Genomic DNA, 27938 nt, shown 5'->3' with positions numbered 1-27938 from the left:
AAACTTACTTCAGAGGAAATTTGCTACACCTCTCGCACCACAAGGAAAATTTAAATACAGTTAGGGGGGAAAAAAATAAAAACAGTAATAAAGTGATGCATCAGGCTCTAGACTCACCATGTATTCCATGTTAGAGGCCACTGGATACACCTGACCTCTCAGTTTATTGTGGAGCATCAGTATCTCCTGTCTGTCTGAGAATAAAATGGCTCTCTTGGACCTGGAGTGAGCTTCCCCATCCTGGTATTTACTCAGGATGCTCTCCAGGTGACTCGAGTTGGGCAGGATGAAGCACTCAGCTGTCTTTGTCAGCAGCAGCAGCAGCACACATCCGAGAGGAAGGATCCAGGGCAGGGCAGGACTCATGCTGCCAGCAGGAGCAGAGATGAAGGCGATGCTGGGTTTTCCTGCAGGGACTCGCGGGGCTCAGTGCAGGTCTGGAATTTGGGGAGAAAGAGGCAGTCAGAGCAGTGCCACAGGAGGTCTCAGTGCGTTTGCCCCCCAACAACGAGGTCACACAGCCCAGATCTGAGCTTGGGAAAGAGTTAAAATTATTAAAATTATTGCTCACCCCAAAGGCGGGAAGACCCGAACAGCACCAAAAGAGGTGGGGACTCAGAGTTTATTACACCTGGGAATTCCTGTGATGCTGATTTGGGAGTGAACCCTTCCCAGGCATGCAGGAGGATGCTTTCTGCACCCCCGATGGAGCTGCCAGCCTGTAATACCCATCAGCTCATCAGAGTAACCCCAGCTCCATCCCTTCCCAGGCAGGGCGACACCTGGAGCCATCCCCCCAAAGAGCAGCTGGCAAAGCCGAGATTCGCTATTTCATGAATAAAAGGGAACGACAAATCGCCAGCCAGGCGGATGAGGAGGTCAGGCAGCAGCAGGAGCTGCTCTGAGGCTGCAGCAGAGCAGCTGCTGGGCTGAGGAGAGCGGCTGTGTTTGGGAAATGTCACGGCGGGATGGAGCAGCGCGGTCCCTGCTGGCGCTGACGCAGCCGGGGCTCCGGCTGACGCTCCCCGGGATGTGAGTTATGGAGCAGCGGGAGCAGCCGCCCTCCCCCGGCCAGATTAGGTGTTCCCAGGCACTCGGATGCCGTCAGCACCGACGGAGTGGGCTTTGGTTGTGGATGCCGTGGGACGGAGAGAGAGAAACGGCGTCTCTCACAGCGGCTTGCGAGGAATTTTAGAGAGTTGGAAAGACGTGATAACTTGTTGAGTATAAACAATTTGCAAGTGGTGTTTTTCTACTTGGTCTTTCTGTTCTTCTCAAGGACAGTGTGTGAGGAAGATGTTTTGGTTTTGAACAGAACCTATCGTATCACTCTATAAAAACCGCGCAGTTCCTTTAAATAAAGTTTTCTTTGTCTTTTCTACAATCCTGCCTCTCGCCCGTTCCGGTGTCAATCTCGGTGCAGGAGTGACATCTGGTCCTTGAGCAGCTTCCTTTGATCCCTGTCCCTTGCTCTATAGTGCTCCTGCTCCACCAGCCATCCCCAAGCACTTCTACCCTTCCCATGCTCCAGTTTATCTACTCAGTGATCCTTGAGCATCTTGGCTGGGTTTATTTGGATCATTCACAGGAGGCTGTGCAGCAATCACTGAGCCCCTGGAGCAGGATCAATCCATCCAGGGGCAAGAAGCATCTCTACAGACAGAGCAAGCACAGCATCTCCCTCCTTAGGGTTAATTTTTGGGAGAAAGCTCCCCCATCCCTGTCTCCAGCACGAGGTGAGGATCTAGTTTTGACAGCAGTGTTGAAAGCCACGCTGAAAGCATTCCTCTGCAGCGGCAGGAAACAACCCCCAGATTAGCAGGAATTATTTGAGAAGTTTCATCCAATGACACAGGATTTGGACACTCTGAGACCAGAGGAGCTGGAAGCCAACCAGAGCAGGGGAGAGCCATCTAACTCCCTGCTAAAAGCTGCACTTGAGCACAAAACCCCAAACCCCTGCTCCCCCAGCCCACTAGAGCAGCATTTGAGAACAGCAGCAAGCAGGAGGTGCTTTGCACAGCCAGGAACCCCCAAAAAAACTCTGAGAACACTGAGAACCCCTGAAAACTTGTTGGCTGACTGCACAAAAGACACAGAGTCCCTGCTTGAGGCTTCTCTCTTGGACTGAACGTTGAGGCAGATGAAAACCAGCTGCCCTCAGCCTCTCTCCAGGCAGCGCACTCAGCCTGTGCCTGCCTACAACAATGCAGGATGTCATTGCTCAGTTTAGGTAACAAATCCTCATCATTTCCTGCTCTGCAGAGCAAACCGAACACACTCGCCTTGTCCCCAGCTGCAGGCACACCTGGAGGGCAGGACAGTCGGTGGCAGAAGGACAGACAGACACTCCTTTAACCTCATCCTGCTCAGCCCCGCCTGCGGCGTTCGCTTCCCCCCAGGCAGGAGCCCGACTTTCTAACCCGGCTGCACCAGGGGTAGGGGAGAAGGAGCAAGTTGCTTTTGTAGACTGTCTGACCCAAATTCAGGGAACAATTCCTACTTTGAGGCACTTCCCTGAGAGGTTAAAAATAGCTGCATTGCCAGGGCCATTGACAATGTGGCCATTTAGCCCCGGCCGCTCTCCCTGCAGGAACAGCCGGCGCTCAGAGGCGGCCGTTGCACCCCTCGCTTGGCCGCCTGCCCTTGGCTGAACAGGAGCCCAAATCTGCCACCCATCTAAGGCAAACACTGAACTTTCAGAGAGGGCAGATTGAAAAAAAATCAGCTGTAGCATCTGAGAGCCAGAGGAGCTGCCCCGCTCAGGGCTCCGCAGCGAGGCCAGCGCGTCTGGCTCGGCGAGGCAGCCAAAACCTCCCAACAGATGGTGCTTTATTCCTTGGGATGTGCTTTATTCCTCGGGATGTGCTTCCCTGGCTCCCACTGGCCAGCAAAAGGATACCAGCACCTCTTTAAAATTAGGTCATTTTGGCTTAATCTTCTATTTCACTCGGGGTGTGCAAGTCCCGTCCTCTGCTTCAGCTTGAGGTGAGGAGCATCCCAAGGAAGGATAAAGGGATCAGAAAGCAGAGAGTTTCCTGGCCAGATTAACTGAAAGCAGCTGGAAGATGCTCACATTTCAGAAAGCTGTCACAGATTTCAGAGGTCCATCCATCTGCCTCTCAGTGTCCTCGTGCCCAGGTGCAAAGGAACACTGGGACATGTGTGCTGCAGCCCAGCCTGTCCCAGTGCCCTGCAGGGCTGGGGCAATGCCTCACCCAGGGAGGCTGAAATCACAAAATCACATTGCCTTTGAGCTGGGGTTTGACATTATTCACAGAAAATCATCAGCTGACAGTCAGCTGAGGAAGCCTCTGCTGTTGATTTCAAGGGTTCAAGAGGAGCACAGCCTCCCTTTAAACACATCAGGCCCTTGACACTGGTGCCAGGTGAACATCTGGGAGCCATCAGAAATGACTGAGTCAGCAGAAAAGGACTCCTGAATGTGCTGGAAAGCCTGTCCAAAGTGGGGAGAAATGGGAGGCCTTCTTCTGGGGTCTGAGGGAGTTAAAGAGCAGCACTGGACTTAAGGAAAGGTTATTTTTAGAAAGCTATTTCCCCAGCTAATGGATGGTGTCTGCCTTGCACGGAAAGCAGGAGAGCTGGGCACATCTGAAGCCTGGCAGAGACGCTGCTAAAGCCACATGCAGGCTGATCCTGCATGCATGTCCCCGTGTCACCTTTTTCCCTGGGGATATTGAGCTTTGGCTGCCTCCCTGGTGAAGCACACGAGTGGGCTCCTGCTCCTGGGTTATGGGTGACATTTGCAGCTAAAACATCCCAGGGCCTGCGGAGTTACACATGGCACCAGCTGACAAGGATGGAAAATGAAAAGTCAGCTCAGGATGTCAGGAGAGCGTTTAAAACAGTGAAGCAGAGGGGATCAGCTTCTAAACTGAGCCTGGGATCAGCTTCCAACCTGAGTTAGCCTGGAATCTAGGATGAGTTAGCCTGGGATCAGCTTTAACCTGTGCAAAGAAATCCAGGGATAAGGCCACAAGATGATGCAGGAAACCCCAGGTCATGTCTTTCCCTGGGATGCACACACCCCAAGCTGTGCAGAATTGTGCTGCCTTCCAAAGACAAGGAGGAGGACAAGTTCCTAGGCACGGGACAACAGTGCCACATTGCACTGGGCACACCACAGATTCAGCATCTTCAAGGCCATGGCTTAAAACATCTGGATCTTCCATTTCTGCCACAGAAGCCAAGTGGGTGAGTTTCTGTGTAAAACCACATGGAGAACCCACTGGTGATAGACACCACACGTGGTGATGCTGAAATTCCTTTCCTACAGGACCTGAGGGCAGAGCTGCACAAACACAGGCAGCCTGGAGCACACAAATGTGCCCACAGGGATCAGCTCTGGGGACTGCAGCAGCATCCTTTGGATATTTTCTATTTGCATAGAAATCCACTCCTGTACTTGCAAACTCCTCCCATTCATTCCAGATTAATGCTTGTTAATCTTGCATTAAATTCTGCAGGGCACACATGAGGGAAGCTCAGACAGCACTGTGCTGTTTTATACCATCCAGGCAACTTTTTGGAGAAGTTACTAAAACTGTGCCTTCTTCAGAGTAATTTCTTGCACTCCCACCACCCCCAAAACCAAAATTTCAGCAGCCAGGACTGAACTTTACACTTACCTTGCTGAGTACTTCCAAGTCTCCAGGTAACTGCAGCTCCTCCAAGCCTGCTTGTGGGAAATAAATTAACGTATTTGAAATATTGAAACGAGGAGGAAGGGGGGAAAGGATGGAATAAGCCTCAGGAGGTGCGAGATGTGCAAGGTCTGGGCTCAGACTCGGAGCAGTGCAGTCTCCCGGAGCTCCCGGTGGTATTTATGCTCTCCAGGCAGAGGGGAGAACCCTGGATCATCCCTGTGACAACGGGCGTGGAGCAATAACGAGAAGGAGAGGGAGGGGAAAAGGGGGGAAAAGCCACAGGGAGAGGGGCTGGGAGCGCAGGAGCTCCCGGGCGGTCATTGGGGCTCAGAGGAGCGGGACCATCCTCCCTAAGGCGGGAGGAGGAGGAGGAGGAGGAGGAGGAGGAGGAGGAGGAGGAAGAGAGGGCAGCCCTACCCCTATAAAAGCGCTGGCTGCGCTGTGCTGGGCTGTGCCAGCAGCCGGCCCTGGGACTCGCAGCCGGGAATTCCAGGGCACGGGGAATCCTCCCCGCGCAGGGGGGACCGCGACGCCGCCGTGAGGGCTGCGGTGACCGGGGAGGAGGGGGAATTCCCGAGAGGAATTTTCCCTGGAAGGGACTGAGGGCAGCTCTCTGCCCCCGGCTCAGCCAGTCCCGCTCCTGGCAGGGAAATCCCACCCAGCTCCAGCGCTTCCAGTAAACCCCATGGCATCCCCCTTTATTTCCAGAGCCGGGTTTTTGCTGGGAACAGATTAATCGCGCTCTAGTTTGCTGCCAAAGCTCTCCCAGCGCTGACATTCCTCCGGGGAAAGAGCGGGAGCCGCAGGGAATGGGGAACGCAAAAAAAGTCGGTGAAACACGCAGGCAGCACTCACCTCTGCCGATGTCCCAACAGCTCCAGCCTTGGCATCCAGCTCCGTGGTTTTACCCACTGTGAAAGGAAGCGATTGAGCAAAAGACAAGCTCAAAGTTCCTTCCTTTTTCTCGAAGTAAACAAACAGGGAAAGCCCAAAGCCCTGTCGTGAGTAACAAGGCGAGTGTGTCACGGCAGCAGCAGCAGCAGCAGCATCCCCGGCATTGCCCTGGGATCCGCATCCCGCAGCAGGGGCAGCGCATCCCCCGGGATGTCCCTGAGGAGCGGCCCCAGCCACACCCAGCACGGAGCCAGGGGAGCACCCATCTCCTGGGAGCTGGCACATCCAAGAAAAGCAGCTCTGATTTCTCCAAATGCACTGCCCTTGTCCTCTTTCCAAAGTTTTTTTTTGGGGAAAAAAGTCCTTCTACTATTCTTCTAACCAGTCAATATTTATTTCTTCCTTCAGGCAAAACACCAACCACTTTTATTTACTGTTTACTAGGAGGGAGTTTACAAGATATTCCCAGAGGTTTGTTCAAACCCAGCCAGGCTCAGAAAGCAGAGGGACATTTATCAAACTCGTTCAACAGAGCAGGAGCAGAGGAGCAAATATTGGCAGCTGGGAGAGAGCAGCACAGCTCTGAGCAAAGAAAGAACCCTCTGAAGCCAGCACTGGGGCTGATTCCATCTCTGACACCATTTTCCTGAGGATTTTTCAAGAAGGAACAGATTGTCATCACTGGGGTTGCATCTCCCAGCCCCTTGCAAGCTGAGATGGGCAGCCAGTCCTCACCAGTCAGCCCCAGTCCCACAGCCTGGTGCAGCCACGCCAGCCCCTCTGGCTGCTCTTCCCACTGCCCACACTCTCCCAGCTGTATTTACAAAGAGTTTCTATTTACTTCCAAACAAACTGTGTATGGGAACCAACAACACGTGGTCCAGCAGCTGGACCTGGCACTTCTGCCCTGCCAGGAGCTGTTGAGTGCAGTTTGCTCCCAAAAAAAGCTCAGACTTTGACACCAACACAGGCAACTCAAAGACCACCCAGAACTGGGCTGACAGAAGGTTCTGCACTGTTTTACTGTAAAATCACTGTGTCCTCTTATTTTTTCTTTTTTTCCCCTTGCTCTTCTGATTTCCTCTGGATCAGTAAGTTTGCTGTAGGATTATTTAATTAGCTGAAATTAGGAAACTGCAGCACCCCCAGTTCCTAATTTCCCCAAAACACAGTGAATTTCACCCCAACACAGTGAACCCTGGTGCCCCCACACAGGCTGCCACCCCAAAACCAGGCAGCTCCCCAGCCCTGACTCACAGCCCTCAGAAGGTGCTGCTCACTCCAATTACCATAAAGCTGAATTAACTCATTTTAAATCTCACATACAGACGGACAAATAATTTCCAGACCTCAGAGGAATTTGGTATTTTGTAATCTCCACAAATATCCCTATGGGAAATTAATCCCTGTAGGATGGTTTGGGCTGTCTGATTGCTCCATCAACCTGGCTGCTTTACAAAGATTTGATTTTTTAATTTATTTTTTTAATATACACCAGGATGGTTTGACTGTACAAGACATACACAGGGCCTGGTTGTGCTCAGGGATGAGCACAGCCTGGAACAAGAATTTTTACCCACCTCATTTTGTCTTGAGTCAGCAGCTTGGGGTCATATGCTCCACCAAAGCCAAAACAATCAGAAGTTACTTTTAATCATTCCTCCTTATTACTGCCTTGATTATAACGTCTCCATTTCATATGTGGTAAAAGCCACATAAAGCAGGCTGCATATATAAGTATATATTAGCAGAGAGGCTTTTAATGTAATAGCCAATGAATGGGAAGAGACACAGATTTCCCTATGCCCTCCTAATTGACCAGGCAGACAGAAAGTCTTGATCTCCACTGGAATTAATGCTCCTTTACTTCCCACTCAAACACAGCTCGGCAGGAATGGCCCCGAAGCAGGGCAGGGTGAGAGACCCAGAGCTGCAGGGGATCCCCTGGCTGGACTCCTCCAGAGCACAGGGGGATAACAGGGTGAAGAGAAGCCAGTGGCAGAAGGGATCTGCAGGAGCTTGTCTGTGATCACCAGCAGCGAGAGCACAGGGGGAGCAGCAGCCCCTGGGCTGGGCACCAGGCACAGCCAGGCTCAGGTTTTGGGGATCACCCCCTGGGCTGGGCACTGGGCACAGCCAGGCTCAGGTTTGGGGGGAATCACCCCGAGCTGGGCACCAGGCTCAGGTTTGGGGGGATCACCCCGAGCTGGGCACCAGGCTCAGGTTTTAAGGAATCACCCCCTGGGCTGGGCACCAGGCTCAGGTTTTGGGGATCACCCCCTGGGCACCAGGCTCAGGTTTGGGGGATCACCCCCTGGGCTGGGCACCAGGCACAGCCAGGCTCAGGTTTGGGGGGATCACCCCTGGGCAGAGCACCAGGCTCAGGTTTTGGGATCACCCCCCTTTTGCTGCCTGCTCACATCCCCCTCCTGCCTGGGCTGTCCTTTCCTGAGGGAGCCAAGGAATCTCTGCCACATCCCCCACCCCAGCAGAGGGGAGATGCCCCTCTCTTGACCACACTGCAGCCCAGAGGCTACTCCAGCAGATGAATTAACAGTGTGGGGATCCAAATCACAGGAGGGAAATCAGGCATTGATGGATTTGTTCCCAAACACAATTATTACCTGGAACTGTGAGCCCCCCTGTTCGTTCTTGCTGCTCTCCCCTTTTTGGGGTAGCCTGGACTGATCACCCAGGTCCATCTGCAGCTTCTCCACCTTCTCATACTCAAGAACATTCCCCCAAATGCTTCAGCAGCTGATGCTGAGCAAGAAAACAACTCCCCATAGACCTGTCCTGTTTCATCAGTGAAAAGCTGATGTAAAACAACGAAATAAGAACAAGAGCTGCAGCAATTTCAGAACATTTAGGAGGCACTGCACTAAGTACAAGTGAAATGTGAACTGAAATCTGCCAAATTCTTCCCTAGGAAGGTGGTGAGGCACAGGCTGTCCAGAGCAGCTGTGGCTGCCCCAGCCCTGGAGGGGTTTAAGGTAAACTGGCCTGGTGGAGGTGACCCTGCCCATGGCAGGGGCTGGGACAAGATGAGTTTTAAGGTCCTTTCCAACCCAAATCAGTCTGGGATTCCATGCAAACCACTCACCTTGTTCCCACAGGTTCCCTGGGCACATCTGGAACAGTTCAGGACCCTTAACCCAGCACCCACCTTTGGAGATTTCACCCCAGAGCAGAAGGTGAACTGCTACCACAAGCTCTGCAGCCACCACATCTGGTTATTCACTAATATAGAAATGATTTCCAAAAAATCCTCTGGGTCATTAAGACAGCCTAAAATCAACCCCAGTTGCACAAATCTCCAGCATGTTGGGAACATCCCCTACACGTCCAAGGTTTCCTCTTCACTCCTAGTGAAAAGCAGCAGATTTAGAGCACATTTACAGAGATAAACTCTGCTGACAGCTCGGGATCCATCCTGGCAGCAGCCCTGGCCCAGCCCAGCCCTGAGGGACATCATCTCCAGAGGATATTGTGGAAAAACCCCAGTTTCCTATTTAAAACACCTTTCCCCAGCCCCAAACACCTGGTGGCTTTAAGAACCCTCCTCCCCCAGCCCACAGAGCCCTTCCCCTGCACATCTCCCTCATGGCACAAGGTGTTCCCCACACCCCTGCGGAGCTCCACATCCAGTTTCTCATTTTGGAAATTTCAGGTCTTATTGTGCACTAAGAAAAAAAAACCCAAACATTTCTCAAACTCTGGTTTGAACTTCAGCAAACAACCACCGGATTTATGGTGTATCAGAGGGTGTTGGGGTTTGTGTTTTACATAATCACACCCAGAGCAAATGATCAAAAGCTGCAAGCTCTTGTTTTGCAACAAAGGGAGGAGTTACTACAGAAAATAAAAATTGTGGCTGCGTGTCCACATCACTGTTGCCACATACTTTTATTTCCCTTTTAAATACACAGCAGAAGAATGACTTTAGTGACAAATACATTTGTAATATCCTCAGTAAAAAATGCAAAAAATCACTTTTAAGTGATAGTGAGACAATTCCAATTCATACTGAGAGAATTTCAACACTTGATTTTTAAACTGGCAATGACTCATTGCCACTTCTTAAAATGGTAACATATGTAACATTTATTAAGAAATATATTAATTAGTGATCATCTGCAGTTTTCTCTGCAGTGACCAGGTTAACCTGCACTATCAGAAATGCACTTTTTCACAATGCACTGGAGATAGAGCTAAATAAATACCCAACACAGGTACAAGACTAATTAAAACCAGGATTTCTGCTGAACAGAAAACCACTTCAATCAGGTTCCAGAAACAGGATGTGAATAATAACAGCACAGAACAGTAAGTTCAAAACTTGGTTTCTTTCTCTTTTGGAACAACCTCCCAATCCCCCAAGATTTCAAGTTCTCACCAGTGAGGCTCTGGGGCAATTCCCATCACAGGGATGGGAGCACCAATTCTCCAGCAGGCTCAGCTCCAGGAGCTGAGGTTTTCCCTGCAAACAGCCAAAATCCAAGTGAGCTTTGCACAGAAAATTGTTTTGAAACTGGTGGAATGTCACCAAAATCACCAACAGTCACCACCTGTAAATCAGAAAATCCTAATAAAGCATGAGCAGCAAAAACATAACAATACACGAGGACATCCAAAACAATGCCAGAGAATCCTTAATTCAGCAGAGCAGGAGCAGCCCAAAGAGCCATGGGGTTGGGATGCTCCTGCCTGCAGCCAGAGCTCTGGGCAGGAAACTCCTTCCTGTGGGACAGCACGAGAGGGCAGAGCAGTCAGGACAAGCCAGGGAGCCTCCACCATCCCATGGTGAAATAAGGACAGAACACCACTGTTAAATAATTAAATAATGTATAGGAGTTTTTTAGAAAGAGCAACAGGAAGCTGATCAAGGAATTATTTTTACCAGAAGTTCTCCAGGGCAATGTCAGCTGGCTGAAGAAGAGACAAACAAAATATCATCTGCTTCAGAAATAACAGTGCAGGAGTTTCCAGGACACAGAAGGAATTCCAGCCCCTCTCCTGGCTGCTCAGTGCTCAGCCCTGGGACCACCACATCCCTTTCCCTCTCCCCTCCAAGTTCAGTTCCACCTGAATGCAAAACAGGAATGCTTCTGAAGTTTCAAAAAGCTGTGAAAGCAAAGAAACATCATCTTCACTTCATTTGGGGAAGGCTCCCTACACCCTGAGAAGTGCTACACAGAAACCTTTGGAGTTTCCAAGGGCAGGATTCACACCTGAGGAAAAACAAAACCCACACACACACACCTTAAACCAACTTTGTGACTTTTATTGATGGGCGACAACTTTATACTTCTAGGTATCACTAAACTGTGTACAATTAGGAACTCAACATTATAGGAGAGCAGACAGCAAAATTAAACAAAGCAGACTTAAAGAAATATCAATCTTAATTATTTTGCCCATTTTCTTAATTTCATGTACACAGAAGCATAAATGCAGTTTGAAATTTCTTAATAGCAATAAAGTTACAATCACCCATCTATATAGACTAACATCTTAACTCCAAATATTTGATCTGCAATGTGTACTTAAGCAGTTTCTCATCGCACAATTATTAAAATGTGTCTTCCTATCAGGAACCAGCAACTCTGCAGTTTGTACATGTTTTGAAGCACAAAGGACCATTTCCATCTCATACACATCGGCTCATATTTTACCACTTATCAAAAAACTATTGGGGAAGTAGAGAGAGCTTTTTATTTTTTTTTTTAATTTTTTTTTCTTTTTTTACTGAAGTAAAGATAAAACATTTTCACAGAAATCTACAAGTTCTGTTGCTGGTGCAGGGTTTTCTTCTACTACGCAATTAGAAAGTGGGAATTCAACGCAAATCCCCTTTTTTTTTTTTTATTATCTTAGGATTCAGCATTAACTCGGATGAACTTTATTTCTTTCTTTTTTCATATTTTTTTTGTGATTCACGAGGCATCCAACCGAGCGACTTCATTCTGCAAAGTCAAAAGTCAACACAAACCATGTTGTGCACAAACGGCAGCTTCCTTTAGCGCTCTATCCCATAGTTGCAAGGGGGACCAAAAAAAAAAAAAAAAAAAAAGAATAAAAAGGGGGGGTGGGGGGAAAACAGAAAAAAAAAAAAAGATTCACTCAGAAGAGCATTTCCAGGAGAAGAAGTGATGATGTTGGCGCTCTCGGGGCGGGGTCACAGCAGGTCCACCTGGCGGTAGTACAGGAGGTAGGCCGTGCGCTCCAGGGCCGCCTTCACCACCTGCGAGTGGTGGATGACCCTGACGGCCTGGTCGTCGATGCGCAGCCACCCGTTGAGGCCGATCTGGAACACGTCCGTGGTGTAGTGCCCGCCCGTGGCGCTGTTGCCGTGGTGGTACACAACTGTGGGGGCACACACAGGGGAGGGGGTGCTGTGATTTACCTCAAAACCTCGGGTGTCCCCCCTGGTAATTCCCTCCACCTGTTCTTTCCCCACCCTGACCTCTGACAAGAGCTGTTTGTCACTCCTGGAATTCCAGAAGGGCATTGGGCCATCTACATGTGTAAAAACCATATTTTATCACTGGCTTTTTGTAAATATTAAAATGAGTATTATATGAGTTGTGTTAGAAAGTAATGCTGTATTAATTCTCTTAAGTAGTGTGTTAAATATAGATTTAGGTTATAACAAAATTATTTTAGTTGGTATTTTAGGTTAAAATACAAACTATGCTATGTAGGATACTTTTTTTCTAAAGAAAGGACTCGCACTGACATAGCAGTCACAGGACACCTAAATCTTTCAGAGAAAGAGAATTTATTGCTCCATTATCAGGAGAAACAAACTTCTTCCCACCTCTCTCAGGCAGAATGACACTGTTAGGATTATGAGGAAGAAGTTGATGATGACCAGACAGAATCCTGTGTTTGAATGGAATTTATGCATCATGGATGAGGTGTATGAATATGCAACAGGCTGTTGTTTTTAAGGGTTAATCCTCTGTTAATGTGGGCCCTTTTTTGGGCTTGTGCTGCCCAGAAACAGGGACCCAGATGTCTGTAACTCTTTGTTTCTACTGTCTCATACTGTCCTAACCCAAATTATTATTACTCTATTTTTATAACCATTTTATTACTATTAAACTTTTAAAATTTTAGAAACAAGTGATTGGCATTTTTCACAGACGTGTCCTTTGTCCCTTGAGACCTCCCCTCCTGTACCTGCTTGGTGGAATTCCTACCCCTTCCCTGCCCCTCTCCCCGGGGTTCAAAGGAACAGCAACCACGTGGTTTGGGAATTCTGGTGCTGGATTCAGAGGCCTCTGGGTCAGAATAAAGCTCTGGATCCAAACCCTCCATCAGAACCGACTCCTTTCCTTCACCATGGCCTTAAAGCTTCTCCACCAGAGGTAAACAAGAATTTCACACCCACAATTTAAAAGAAAACACTTAATGTAACCCAGTGTTTCTAAAATTCCATATGCAGAAACTGCATTTGCAATAGAGGTAAAATACACACAGAAAACCACACAGATAAATTAAACAATAAATAAAAGACACAGATAAAATACCTGCAAAGAGCCTGTAGGTTCTTTGGCCTTTGGAAATTTTACTTTTCACACCAGGAGATAGTAGCTCTAGAGGAGGAAAAACAGCCACACATTAGAAACTCCATTATCAAGAGGATCAATTATTTTTTAGAGAAATCAACACTATCACAAAGGAGAACATTTAATTGAAATTTCTTCTGCAGCCTTTAAAGAATGGTCATGGTTCTAATAACTGGTAATCAAGGGAGTAAATTTGCAGTTTTGCAATACTGTGGTTTATGAAAGGTTAAAAAATACCACCAAAAATGAAGGGAAAATAAGACATCGTAAAAAAATCAGACTATTCCATTTTCCTCCTTTCACTCCTGCTGTCAGAATGACAGCATCAATTGTCATTTTGAATCTGTCAATGAAGGACAGAATCAATTTCAGATTCCAAGTCATGCTTACATTCCTAAAAGAAAATTGCCTGACAAGGTCCAGATCTCAGTTGAGATATGAGTATACACTGATTTTATTTATTCCTATTTGAGCTACTGGCTGGCTAATAGTCCATTTGTCAGCTCAACACAAAAGGCATTATTTTGGCAAGCTTCAGATGCTGGACAATTTCCAATCTTGAACTATTTAAAGTCAGTATCTCCTGGGATACCTGTCAAACAAAGGATCCTTGTTTAACCTCTGTACTAGGCATTGTCTACCTTCAGGCTGCATTTTCAATAAAACACCAGTTTCCTTCCAACTGCCACTCGTTAATTAAATAATTTGACACTTCTCTGAATTAAATTTGTGATAAAAATACGCAGTATTGGCAACAGTCTTGTACAGACAGGGGCACAGATCCAAGAGGATCACTTCCCATGCTTGCCCTCAGCAGCCTATATCCCTACTCTATAAACCCGCAAGAAGCTCTCATTTGGCCAACCCATTGCCTAGGAAGTGCCAAAGGCTTTAAGATCTTTCATCACAAAAAAACCCCACAAAATATTCACCCAAATGACCAAATTTTCATACAACCATAAGAACAAAATCTTGTGTGGGAGCAAATTAAAGCACAGACACTTGTAGGAAATACAACATTCTCTTTCCCATGAGGAGAGGGGAATTCTGTTCCTAAACCTTTTACCTTTGCTGATTTCCAGATCAACAGTATATTCAATATTCTTGATCAGCTTCTGGCATCCTCCAGTCTTCTCATACACGAAGCGTTTGAGGTGTAAAACGAGAACAGGGGGCAGCTTTTCCAAGGTGAGTCTCCGACTGATCTCCACCTGAGAGCATTGGATTTTCAGTATTAAAATTAATAGAATTTTAAATAGAAGTATTTGATTTTAAATACACTAGCAGCAAACAAAACAAACTCCACATTTGTTATTATTGCAGTGTTAATTTATGATAAATCCTTCTTTGTGACTTAAAGCCCACTGGATCTTCAATCCTAGCATTGTTTCAAAGGAGAACTCAGGATATTCAAAGAGAAAATGTGAGTTATGACCACACTTTTCTCTACCAAATAGTGATTTTTATATAATTATAACCAAACAATCCACAAAGTTTCTGCCTGGAAACCAGGAGCTGAGCTCAAAATTGTAGAATAAAAATGTTTTCCCTTCCTAGAAATGAAGACATGTAAATATTTCTCAAAATAATTGTTAAAGGTTTTTCTCTATTTTTTCATTGAGAAAAATCTCCTTATTGGTAACCATGAGCATATTATTTTTCAATACATGGCTTGATTCTGCTAGAATCTACATATTGAATAGAAACCCCTGGGGAAAAAGAATTACAACTTCCCAAGGTTCTACAGATATGCAGAAATAAAAATATGTTCAGTATTTTTACTACAATTTTAATACAAAAAACAACTATTTCAATTTTAATTTCTTTTGAAAAAAGGATCTGGAAGACACTGTAGGTGCCTGTATTGCCATCCAAACTCTGAAATATCACAAAGAACTAAACTAATTTCTTCCAACCCAGCACTGGGTTGCCAGTCCAAAACTTTAAACCATTTGCAGCAAAAAACCAAAAAAAGGAAGGCAAGCAAAACAAGATCTTTGTAGTAAATCATAATCAGCTTGCAAATGTTTTCTTCACATGGAAAACAACTGGAGAAATCTATCTTCTGAATATTCAAGGTAAATAAATTTCTGCTATTCATCTTTAGCTTTCCAAGGGAAATGAACCTTTCTTTATCTAATCTTGTTCTCACTTGGAGGATTTTGAAAACTTACAGACAAGAATGTCAGAGGGAACACCTACAACTGCAGAGTTACCAAGAGTGAAGATGGAATTCCCAGGTGACAATCCCTGCACACCAGAGATGCCTTTATTCCCACTCAGCACAGGAAACAAGGCAAGGCCTTAGTGAGGGAAGTTTAATTATTATCCTCCAAAGTGCCAAACCAAAGGCAAGCTTTTCTTTCTTGTAAGCACTTTTCTATTGCAGTTATTACTATCATGTATTATATGCAAAATAGAAAGTATTTACTCTGAAGAGCATCTGGCAATCCCCAGGAATCAGTAAGTTCTGATATTGAACATAATATTATGTATCTTTACCATAGTTCAGCCTATTCATATTTATATTATTAATAGTAAAAATAGTACCTTAATAGTAATAATAATATTACTATAATATTGATATGGAGAATAGTATATTCTCCATTAAAATCCCCAATAAATTATTAACTCAAATTCCAAGTATTTATAGGCCTGGCTTTGTTTTAGAGTTGACATCTCACTGCTCCAGGATACTGCAAAGGTTTTGTGCCTCTTATATTAAATCATGCTCCAACAACTCTTCGTAAAAAAGCCAAAGCTGTATGAAAACCCTTTCAAACACAAAGTTTAGCAGCTGGCTGGGAGGAAGGGCTGAGCAGAACCCACCTCCTGCTTGGTTTTGGTGGTGTAGCCCTGCACAGCCTCCCTTGCCACCAGGCTCTCCAAGGCGTCCTGCACGGTGCGGATCTTGTCCGACTGGATGTCCAGCTGCAGGGTGAAGAAAAGCTGCAGCGTGGCAGACTCCTTGGAACTCTGCTGGTAAACTACAGATCTGTGGAGGAAAAAAGGAATTCAAAATGAAATAAAGAGTGGTTTTCAACCAGATAGAACCTTGAAGAAAGAATGAGTTACTTAAGTAACTCGATTTATATTTACTTTCAGGCAAGACATAAAAATATAAAGGTTAAACATCAAGTTTTAACAGCTCGCCCCGATTTAAATGATTTTAACATCTACTAAGAATATTCTGAATGGGACTGTGACTGAACTGTTTTATTTATGCAAAGTTTAAAGAAAAAGACTGAAAATTTTGATAAGCATTTTAAAAAAATTCACCTCCTAGCTCTTTTTGTTAGTTTAATTTTCCAACAGCTCTTGACAAGTGCAAAGTGCCAGTGCTTATCTATGTTGTACTGTAAAAATCACAGCTGATTCCAGATTCTCCAATAAAAATACACCATTTTTTCAGTCACTTCTCTAAGACTGATTTTATAGTGATTTTAAAGTGTTTGCTTAAATCTTGCCAGGAAATACAAACTATCCTCCACTGAGGACTGGCAGTTCATTTTCTTCCCATCATTTTCTGCATTCAGACTTTGTCCATGTATATAAATTATTCTGTTGTTCTATATTGAAAGCAGAATTATAATTAACACAGCTCTGACCCATTTGGGCGTGCTGGAATATTTCCAGGTCAGGAAGGAAATGTTAATATTCAGGTTAATTTTAATGTTCAGGATAATCAAAAGAGCCCTTTTAACTCAGGCAAAGTCCTGAAGCACCAACAAAAAGCTAGTGCAGCTAAATATTGGCAAATATATAACCTTTAGAGGGAGAGAATGCATGAACAGCAGCACCTTTGTTTTAAAAACCAGAAATTATATTGTAACACCTCTTCAGGATATTTTCTTCACAAGATATGCAGAAATTGATTTGATAGCAAAACCTTCACTGGGCTGTCATTTCTCTGTAACCATGCCCCTAATGAGAATAATTACAAATCTCAGCTGGACATGGGAAAATGCATCATTTTCAATGAAAAATTACTCAAGCACTGCAAGAATTCCCAGGAAAATTTTGTACTTTCCCACTTAAGCCTCATGTTGCTCAGAAAGGCTTTATAGGCTGGGGTTTTTAAGTAATTAAGCCTAAACAGACATTTAATAGACTCAACCCTCTCAAGGACAGCCTAAAAACTCCCAAGCCTGAAGTTTCCCCAGACAGAAGATGCCAATTTAAATCATCTTTTCCTCACTGCTTTTCCCATTGGATTTTTCCAGTTTCTGAAGCTTTCATTTAGTGGAATTCTACTGGCAGTTTTATATTCAGTCCTTCCTATCTCCACCCCTTAGGATGAAGCTTTCCCACATCCCAGGGGATGCTGTTTCTGTGGTGAGCTGTGCCCTGGTGTGAAGGATAAATAAAGTGGATGTGGTGCCAGCAGATGTTGGATTGGATCCTGTGGTTCTGCTGCTCAGTGCAAGGTTTTCCCTTTTTCCAGCATTACCTTTGCTTTATTTCATTTTTTTTTTTGTGGACTTGTACAGAAAACTGCCATCATGTCAGTGTTTTTAATATAAAAACGGATGGAATTATGTAGATATCTAAACAATTGTGACAAATTCTGGTAAATACACTGGGGTATCAACAGCACCTTGGATATGTGAACCACTGATGCAGGACTCCCATCAATACCTACAAACATCTGTCTGCCAAATTCTATGGAAAATATCATTTTATTTACCAGCTGTCTGGCTCAAAACCCAGAAGAATAAATAATTTCAGAGCATTTCCAAGGCAGAAGGCACTAGCCCACATTATTCACACTTCTAGACTCAATATCTGGCAACACAGAGAGTCAAACACCAGCAATTAAGTGTCTGTCTCCAATTTAAAAATAATTCTTCAAGTCTAGCAGTTTTGTTTTGCTGTATGTTTTTAGCAAGTGTTTGCTTTCATTTCAAATTATACATTTCTCCAAACAAGTCAGGAGGCTTCCTTTCCAAAAAATATTCACATTCTCCTTTCTGCCTTTGTCTGGTATCAGACCTGCACAGAAGTGATATGCCACATTCTTTTCATTCCAGTAACATCTTGTAGCAATTTACATTTTTCCAGACTTCTTTTGCCTTTAACATTTCTTTACTATTGAACAAAGCTTTCTCTGGGAAGCATGAAGGGCCTGAATAAGCTAAAATTCACAGTTTTATGTTTTAGTTCATTGTTTTGCTGTCAAGATTCAACTCTGTGAATCTCATTCTCTCTCAGTATCCTTATTTATAACATGAGATGAAACTCCTCAGAGGTCATAAAAATCAGGCCTTTAACATTTCTTTTGCCTTTAACATTTCTTTACTATTGAACACAGCTTTCTCTGGGAAGCATGAAGGGCCTGAATAAGCTAAAATTCACAGTTTTATGTTTTAGTTCATTGTTTTGCTGTCAAGATTCAACTCTGTGAATCTCAATCTCTCTCAGTATCCTTATTTATAACATTAGATGAAACTCCTCAGAGGTCATAAAAATCAGGCCTTTAACATTTCTTTTGCCTTTAACATTTCTTTACTATTGAACACAGCTTTCTCTGGGAAGCATGAAGGGCCTGAATAAGCTAAAATTCACAGTTTTATGTTTTAGTTCATTGTTTTGCTGTCAAGATTCAACTCTGTCAATCTCATTCTCTCTCAGTATCCTTATTTATAACATGAGATGAAACTCCTCAGAGGTCATAAAAATCAGGCCTTTAACATTTCTTTTGCCTTTAACATTTCTTTACTATTGAACACAGCTTTCTCTGGGAAGCATGAAGGGCCTGAATAACCTAAAATTCACAGTTTTATGTTTTAGTTCATTGTTTTGCTGTCAAGATTCAACTCTGTCAATCTCATTCTCTCTCAGTATCCTTATTTATAACATGAGATGAAACTCCTCAGAGGTCATAAAAATCAGGCAGCTCTAAAATGCTTTGGAAATTCTTAAAACAATACTCAAAGCACAAATATTCCAAACTCCTTTTCCACATGCAATTCAGGGCTTGGGATCTCACAACACTCAATTCATTTAAGACATTTTAAAAGATTCAACCATTGCAAGTCAAAAAAAACTTGTAGGAATAAGTCCAGTACCTTATGTGACCACCAAAGATGTCAGTGATTGGAGTCTGGACAAAGTCAGCCTGGCGAGTGACCGAGGATTTGTTGCGGGGTCCCACCTGCTCCCACTCATCCTCGCTGCCCTCCCCCTGCTCCTCCTGCTCCTCCTCCTTGGGGACGCTCTGAGCCTCGGGGCCGTTGGACACCGACACCTCTGCGATGACGTGGGGAGAACACAGAGTCACGCACAGGGACAAATACACATCCAGACACATGAAGGACGTGAAAGGCAAGACCCCAATATAAATGATTTTTCTTGAGGAGAAAATGTTTTCAAAAATCAAAAAAAAAAAAAAAAAAAACCCCCAAAAAATTCTATAAAAATCTCCTCAAAATTCTATAAAGATTCCCCCAAAAACTCCCTAAAAATCGCCCAAAAATTCCATTAAAAAATCTCAATAAATCCCATTAAAATTTAAAAAATGCCCAAAAATCCCTAAAAAAAATCACCTGAAATTTTTTTAATTACCAAAAAGTCTCCCAAAAATTGCTATAAAATCACTAAAAAATCCCAAAAAGTCCCCAAAAAAATCCCCCAAAAAGTGCTAAAAAAATCACTAAAAAATCCCAAGAAATTCCCAAAAAATCCCTTTAAAATTCCCTAAAAACTCCCAATAAACCCCTAAAAAAATCCCCTGAAATTTTTTTAATTACGAAAAAAATCTCCCAAAAATTGCTAAACAATCACTAAAAAATCCCAAAAAGTCCCCAAAAAATCCCTTTAAAATTCTCAAAAAACTCCCAATAAATCCCATAAAAAATCTCAATAAATCCCATTAAAAATCCCCTAAAATTTTTAATTACCAAAAAAATCTCCCAAAAATTGCTAAAAAATCCCAAGTTCCCAAAAAATCCCCTAAAAATTCCCAAAAAACTCCCAATAAATCCCATAAAAAATCTCAATAAATCCCATTAAAAATCCCAAAAATCCCTAAAAAAATCCCCTAAAATTTTTTTAATTACCAAAAAGTCTCCCAAAAATTGCAAAAAAATCACTAAAAAATCCCAAAAAGTCCCCAAAAATCCCTTTAAAATTCCCAAAAAACTCCCAATAAATCCCATTAAAAAAAATCTCAATAAATCCCATTAAAAATCCCCTAAAATTTTTAATTACCAAAAAATCTCCCAAAAATTGCTAAAAAATCCCAAGAAGTTCCCAAAAAATCCCCTAAGAATTCCCAAAAAACTCCCAATAAATCCCCAAAAATCCCCAATAAATCCCATAAAAATCTCAATAAATCCCATAAAAAAATCCCAAAAAAGCCTAAAAAAATCCCCTAAAAATTTATAATCACCAAAAAATCTTCCAAAAATTGCTAAAAAAATCCCAAAATGTTCCCAAAATATCCTCTAAGAATTCCCCCAAAAATCCCCCAAAAAAATCCCTAAATAATTCTCAGTAAATCCCATACAAAACTCCAAAAATCACATAATCATTTTAATTTTAAAACCATTATTTTTTTAATTTAAAAAAGAACAAGCATATTCTAGGTTTGCTCCCTGCATGACACATCCATGTGTTAACAGAAGGCAGCTCACTGATGACTGTATGTAAATAGCAAAGTTTGACATATTTTTAGTAGTAAATTCATGGGGTAGAAAATTAGAAAGTCAAGTGTTATTCTGGCAACAGAATTATGCCATTATTAAATACAACTCCTTTTCTGCACAGGTATTTTACAGGGAACCCAAGGCTTAGCAAATATTTTCCCAGCCTGTGCCAAATTCAGGTTATAAACTGCACACAGCTGAGGAACAAAATATGGTATGACTTTAGATCCTAAAAAATTTACCCTGCTAAAGAGAAACTGGGTAACTGGTGATCTGAATTCTTACTTGGCTATGGCTTGCAGGATTTTATTTGTAAAGGGGGTCAAGCTAAAGCCTCTATAAAGTAAAATGACATTTTACTCTGCATACAAATTCTAGTGATTCTTTCAAAGTAAATTGTCCTCCAGCTTTGTCAGGAAGAATTTTCATATCATTTACTATGTTGGTTTGTATTAAATAGAAAAAGAGAGATATTAACAGTTGGTTTACAGGTCAGTGAAAAAGACACTGATGTACTGTTGAACTCTGCATGTGTAATAAATGACAAACAAGACTGATAACTACAGTTAGCCCCAAGTAATGCTCAGCTGAGCTCAGAAAAATGTGCAATATGAAGTTTTGTTGTTTAGAAGAACGGGGATGTGACTTAGAATTCAGAGTATTGCCAGAACCATGATGCCTTTCCAGAAACCCAGTAACTCTTCAGATCACTCAGAAACTGGGCAGAATGGACTCAATGTGTCCAGATTTGACCAAAATCTTATTTGCTTATGTCCCAGTCCTCTAAAACATGGCATTCTGTCCCTACCTCAACCTCCACTTCAAGCATGACTCTGTATTATGGAATCATCACACAAAACCAGTATTTGAAATGAATTGTTTGCTATTAAAAAAAAATCCACTAACTTTCATTATGTGGAGAGAGAAGTTTCTTGAGGGTCAGCATTTCTTCATGTAGTCCATTGAGGATAAATCCCAAGTATTCTTCAGCATCCTCTTGCCTGCCCTGAACAAAATATTTTTTCCAATTAATCCTATGATATCATCATGGTTTCCTTTGAACAGAAGGTTCATGACACTGAATAAATGCAGCATTCTCCTATTAATTTAGCAAATACTCAGTCTCAAGTTATGTCAAATAAAGCTTAAATTTTATTATAAGACAAACTCTTTTTTAACCAGTTAAGCCCAAACTGTGCTAAGCAGCATCAGCTCCACAATGGCTACAAGAATTTTGCATTTTTCTCAATACAAATTCCATTTAATGCGTGAGTTGGAATTTTTTTCTCCCCATTTCTTTTACAACCACTATTAAAAGTTACTGTCAAGCCAAGGCCAAATCAAAGGATGGTTTGAATTATTATCTTTTCTTTATATTGAAATTAAACCTGACCTTCAATCAGTCTTAGCTGAATTCCTCATAAAAATGAACAACTGCTCATTTCTTAAATGTAAATCATTGGTAGCTCCATTATACAAAGAGATGTTCCATTCCAACAGTAATTTTTCCATTATTCTGACATATCAAACTGCCAAACCTGTAATTAAGATTTTCCTATAATTCAGCTCCCAAGACAGTTGAGCCTCATTACCAGGAAGTCTCAATGAGCTGATTTTAGTGGCATTTGAGCAGAGCCTGAGGTTTTTTGCAGAGTTTTAAGGACTGGGACTGCCCTGCAATGCAGTGGCACAAGTCAAGGATTTGAAGTCTCACCTTTTCTGACAGACTTGACTTTATAACTGTCAAGAGCCTGTAAATGTAGGTTGGTTCAAAGGCAGCTCCTGGTCGGATGTCTCTCACGATTTTATCACCTAAAGCTGCAAGGTGAAAGAGAATTCATGGAAGTAATAATAAATAAAAGGGATTTTTTACATTATACCTTAATAGTCTCTTCATAAATCACTAGTTTTGGAGTCCAGCACTTTTTTTACTAATGGTTTAATTGTAATTTGGGGTTTTGAGCCCAGAAGTTATAAGACACAACTCTTATTGCTTTAAAACAAATCACCCTGCATAAACTCACAGCTAGTCAGGAAAAGTTCTAAGAAGACTAACAAGAATATCAACAGCCATCATAAAAAACCCTTTTAGTGCTATTTGCATTTCTGCATTTCTTTTGTACTCGAAGAACTCATCCTTAAACCCTCTGTGTGTCTGCATTTCTAACAGATCACTTTTGCTCACTGCAGAATAAAAACCCCAAGAACAGCCTGACAAAATGTTCCACTAATGGCAATACAAGGCCTCAGAACTGTACTTGAAAACTACACAAGAAAATGACCTACAAGTAAAAAGAGTTGCATAAGCCAGTAAGATTTGTTTCACAGAAAGAAACCACAGAAATGTCTGAACTGTTTGGAAATCACTGGAACAACCAGCTCCTCCTGATATTTCCTTATCCTGTTACATAAAGAATAGTTTCAGGAATGTGCTTGTTTCTACAAGTTTGCAATACAACAGACTTGGCTTAAAATGAAGATTAAACAACTGAAACCTTTAAAATCATTTATTTGCATCAAAAAATATGCTATTCCTCACTCCATAATCACCACTGAGCCTAAATATGTATAAATAAATATGTATTAGGAGAAATCAGATATGTCTGAAGTTTTCCCACTGGAATCAGAAGCCAGGATAATATTCCTGCAGGCAATCTCCAAGTGCTTAAGGGACCTGTTATGGGCCCATTTTGCTCCAAATCAGTGAATGTTCAGGATTTAAGGAGCAGAACTGAGCAATCTGATAAACCAACAGTTGGAACTATGGAAGGAAGGAAGTGGAGGAAAATATAAGGAGTATCAATTGATTTTCTTAGAAAGGGCATTTTCTTAGAAGGCATCTTCACAATTAAGTGAACCTTCAACAAAAACTGCTCTTATTGCACTTCTACACTTGGTCCACCAAATAGAAGGAAAAAATCCAAGGTGCAACACCTCCTCCCATGCAGATCTTTACCCCAAAGGCTTCTCCCCATCATTTTCTGCTTTGTGCCCCTGCTCCCACTCACCTTGCTTTGCTTTAGGAGGTACAGGCATATTAGTGAACTCATTCATTAAACGAACACTGAAACAGAAGGGAAGCAACTGGACATGAGCAGCAACTTAACACTTAGAAGAACAAATAATAAAATTAGAACATTGTCACTCTGACTGCCAGAACAAAACAAAATCAAGGAATATCGCAGAAATTTGGGTGAAGTTCAGACATAAAAATCCACCTGAGCATTGCAGTGAAACCCAGGTTTTGGGCTGGTCCTTGCACCTCCCACAGTTCATTTTTTGCACATTAAACACTACACAAAACTAATATTCCCAAGGCAACAGGAATTATCTTCCTTGACAATCCAAGCACTTGTCAAACACCAAGTTCATTATAAAAGAGTGTCACCCAAAAACACATGAAAAACTTCTGGCCACATATAAGCTTCTATCAACAGCCATTGTTAGGTGGTTCTGAATGAGCTGAGCCAGATCCCAGAGTTTGATTCCTTCTTTCCCAAGCTACTTACAAACTGTCTAGCATTGGTGTGGAGGTGCACGGCCTCTGCGATTTGGAATACATTGGAATGGACTTCATTAAATGATACATTGGAGGGCAAGCAACCAAGGCTTGCAGGGTCTATGCAGTGGCATTAAGGAAATATGCAGAAAATTACATCTGTGCATTAACCAAATATTCAGTTATATGCAAAACAATAAAAATGCAGCTCTGTTTTCACTATGAAGTAGATCAGTCCAAGAATTTAACTGGAAAAGAGGATGAAGCTTTATCACAACATTAACCAATAATGTACCAAAGTTTGTATTAAAAAAACCCCAGCATCTTGTAACATGCAGTGATTTCAGTGACATTTTAATCATGGCAAAAACTTTAATTCATGGGTAAGGAAACATTTCATCCAGAAGCAGGAGAGGAAAAGAACTTTCATAGGAAAGACTTTAGAGAATTAACCATTTGAAAATTGGCAGGAGATAACCTGGAACACATTTGCTGACAAGAATGGAAGAAACCAGCTGAAACTTAAAGGTGCTGAGTCACCCCTGCAAGCAAAGCAAAACCTGCTGAGATGTGAGACATTCTGCACTGCAAAGGGTCAGGAGCAACCTGGAAAACTCCAGATATGCTGGAAGAATAATACTCTAAAAAACATCCTAATTTGGTGACAGCAGTGAACACAAGAAATGCACTAAAAAATGGAGGGAAAGGGAAATGACAAAATAAGGCATCGATCTCAACAGCTGAAGAGAGATTAATTTGATCCCCTACAATGTGCAAAAACTGAGTAATAAAATCCAGTGCAAAATTTCTAGATTTCTAGAAAAAATGGGAGCTAAGATATATAGTGTATAGAACCAGATGAGTGCAGAACTGGCTATGGAAGATAAAAGCTTTATTTAAGGCACAGTTGTTGGCCTAGAAATAGTTTATTAGGATCTGCCATGATCAGTCTTGAAATTGGTGTTAACATTTTTCACTAGCAGTACCAACACTGGAACTATCTTGAGTGCCACTTGCAGTCAGCCTTGCAAAAAACCCAATTTTTCTTAATGATTAATATTTTTATTAATATCATAATATACCACAGAGGGAAGGTGCTTTCTGTTCCTCAGGGTAAAAGTTATTTTTGCAGGGGAATCCAACTCCAATTCATTAAGAACAAGCTCATCTTCCATATGGAATGTAGTGGAATTAATTTAAATTAAATGCTGCTTTACACAGATGAGACAACAGTGACAACCTGCTCAGCACAAACCCAAATGATCCACTTAAAACTGCAAAACAAAGCCCAAGTGTAAGAATAGTTGCTTCAAGTGCAAAAGAGAAATAACCACTTAAATGGATGCACAGAATCAAGGAGAAACACTGCTAGAAATCACAAGGGTTTCAGTCAGGAGAAGTTACACTTCTGAAATATTGTGAAACAGGTAACAAACTGCAAACAGGACTGCAGGGGAACCCTGCACACCGGGCTCAATGATCCAAAATCCCTCTGGATTTCTGGCTGCTACACTTCAACATTTTAACCACAGGAGCAGGATCTGGGAAAAAAAACCCCCACTTTTATAAAATACTTACCAGAACAATCCAAAAAAACTCTGACAGATATAATATAAAAATATCAAGTTAAGAGCATTAATTTTTCCCAGGGAAGGATACAGCATTGATGTAGCACCAGTTTCCTTTGTTGATCAGCCCTCGGGGTTGCAAAGACACTGGTTTATGTATTAGTCTTACATTTTCCAGTATTTCTGCAGAATGAGAAACAGTAAATTGAGCATCAACAAAACTCTCGTGGCCATCAAACAAATATCTGCTGCAGCATTACACAGTAATTCAAATCAATGAAGAAGATTCCAGAACCTCCAGCAGATGATTTCCACTCCATTCACCCACTTGTCACACTCCAAACCAGACCAGGTTTTTCTTCCACCAAAGATGCTGGGATTGAGAGCAGGAGATGCTGATACAAAACTGATCACTGTCATTCCAAAGCAAGACCTATTGATTTGGGTGTTTGTTTTCCTAAATCCAGATATTTTATTTATATTGCTACACAGATACATACACAGATATAAAATGCCATAGCTGGAATCACTTGTCACCAGTTTTATGAAGTATTTCCCACATTCTTCTGCTTTGAAGCAGTCTCAGTTCAGAAGTTTCACCATCCACTATCTCACAACAAAATCATCTCAGTGCAAACACACAGACTGATGTGCTCTGCTCTTCAGAACACACAGTTTTATTTAACACTTCCAAATCTAAGAGATAACAGCCTTACATAATGTAATTCCTACTCTTTCCTGCTTTCAAAACCCAAGTTGAAAACTTAGAAACCACTGCACATTAGTCTGTCCCAGTTATGAAACCAAGAACAACAAAAGGAGCTTTTCCAGGAATCCTGACCTGTTATTTAGAAACCTAAATAAGAACTGTTCAAAGAAAATATTGGAGCTCATATACTTGAAACTTGCAAAACAAGGTGTACACAAGGCAAAATACAAACTGCAAGTAAATGTAGCAATTGTGTACCAGTGGGGTTATTTTTTTTTATAATAAATGTGAGGGGCTCTAAAGCTCTTACAAGCTATAAACTGAAAGATTTTGAGCTGTTCACTACAGGACTAAAAAGATAAAATAACATGATGTAGGTACAAAAGCAGAGGAGATGGCAGAACTACAAACAAAATCCACATCCTTCTATGCCAAGCTATCTCCCTATCTATAAGATCCTATTTCCTGCAGATAATATCAGTTCTAAGCAATCAAAATTGACAAAAAAAAAAAGAATGTTTAATTCAGTTGTCTATTACATAAAGAACGTGCCACCTGAAAGAGCAGACAGCAAAGAAATGTAAAATGGAAGATGAGGTAGCACAGATGCAGAGCAAGATTCTTTTCTAGTGAAGGCTAAAAAATGTTATTAAATTACTGCTAAAGAACTTCAGCATGTATTGTCAGAGCAGCAACATTTGAACTGTGCTCACACACAGTATTTCTGTTAACATAATTAATCATTGTTGAAAATAAGGATAAAAGTAACAGAAAAACTTTCTCATTTTTGTGTCTATCAGTAACTTTTCACATTAACTTTTTTCTTCCCTATTTTTGCATCATGCTCAATACAGATATTAAGAGGACCTTTAGCATCCTCTTGTGGTCACAAAGCTGCTCTGTGAACAGGCTCCAGTGCAATTCCTGGCAGTTTTGCTTCTCTTAACAAAGACCTGGGTTTGTGTACAGAACTACATCCAACAGCACATTTCCAGCTCACATCTAACACACAGTAACCAAAGAACTTTTACAAGTGTACCACAAGAAAAACAGACTTACGACCATGAGAAAAATTTAAAATTTCAAAACCTGTTGGAAAGCTCATGTCACCACCCAGGAAACTTATTTCTTTTAGAGGGTACTGATTTGTGAAATGAGGAAATGTTTCGATATTTCATTGGGTTTTGTTATTACAATTAGCTCTCAATTTGTTTTTAACAAGGTAATTTTCTAAACAAGGCAAGTCCAGAGTTTAAGGCAAGAGGAGCCCCATGGATATGGTGTCCATGCTGAAGAGACAAAGGTGGTTACAAGTCAGGAACTGAACTCTTGGCTTCAGGCCCTGATTTAGAGAATATTGTCTCTGTCACTCTGACCTTTC

General features: G+C 42.3%; 2 protein-coding genes across 2 annotated transcripts in view; both read right to left on the bottom strand.

The window, feature by feature from the left end:
* Positions 1-5011, bottom strand: part of CRISPLD2 (cysteine rich secretory protein LCCL domain containing 2) — a 31160-nt gene extending 26149 nt beyond the window's left edge. Inside the window, exons 1-2 of the mRNA XM_054640808.2 lie at positions 4650-5011; positions 118-437 (exon numbers count right to left, since the gene is read on the bottom strand). Coding sequence (XP_054496783.1) covers positions 118-366 — 249 coding nt within the window. The 5' untranslated portion in view covers positions 367-437; positions 4650-5011. The remainder of the gene's footprint in view (positions 1-117; positions 438-4649) is intronic.
* A 5813-nt stretch (positions 5012-10824) lies between these two features.
* The window catches only part of USP10 (ubiquitin specific peptidase 10), a 48770-nt gene continuing 31656 nt past the window's right edge, over positions 10825-27938 (bottom strand). Inside the window, exons 5-14 of the mRNA XM_054640854.2 lie at positions 25940-26031; positions 24291-24400; positions 23790-23845; positions 22496-22599; positions 21688-21787; positions 19204-19384; positions 15965-16130; positions 14202-14346; positions 13097-13162; positions 10825-11927 (exon numbers count right to left, since the gene is read on the bottom strand). Coding sequence (XP_054496829.1) covers positions 11740-11927; positions 13097-13162; positions 14202-14346; positions 15965-16130; positions 19204-19384; positions 21688-21787; positions 22496-22599; positions 23790-23845; positions 24291-24400; positions 25940-26031 — 1208 coding nt within the window. The 3' untranslated portion in view covers positions 10825-11739. The remainder of the gene's footprint in view (positions 11928-13096; positions 13163-14201; positions 14347-15964; positions 16131-19203; positions 19385-21687; positions 21788-22495; positions 22600-23789; positions 23846-24290; positions 24401-25939; positions 26032-27938) is intronic.

Source organism: Agelaius phoeniceus, chromosome 12 (genome assembly GCF_051311805.1).
Source record: "Agelaius phoeniceus isolate bAgePho1 chromosome 12, bAgePho1.hap1, whole genome shotgun sequence".
NCBI lineage: Eukaryota > Metazoa > Chordata > Aves > Passeriformes > Icteridae > Agelaius > Agelaius phoeniceus.
This window is presented reverse-complemented; position numbering and strand designations above follow the sequence as displayed.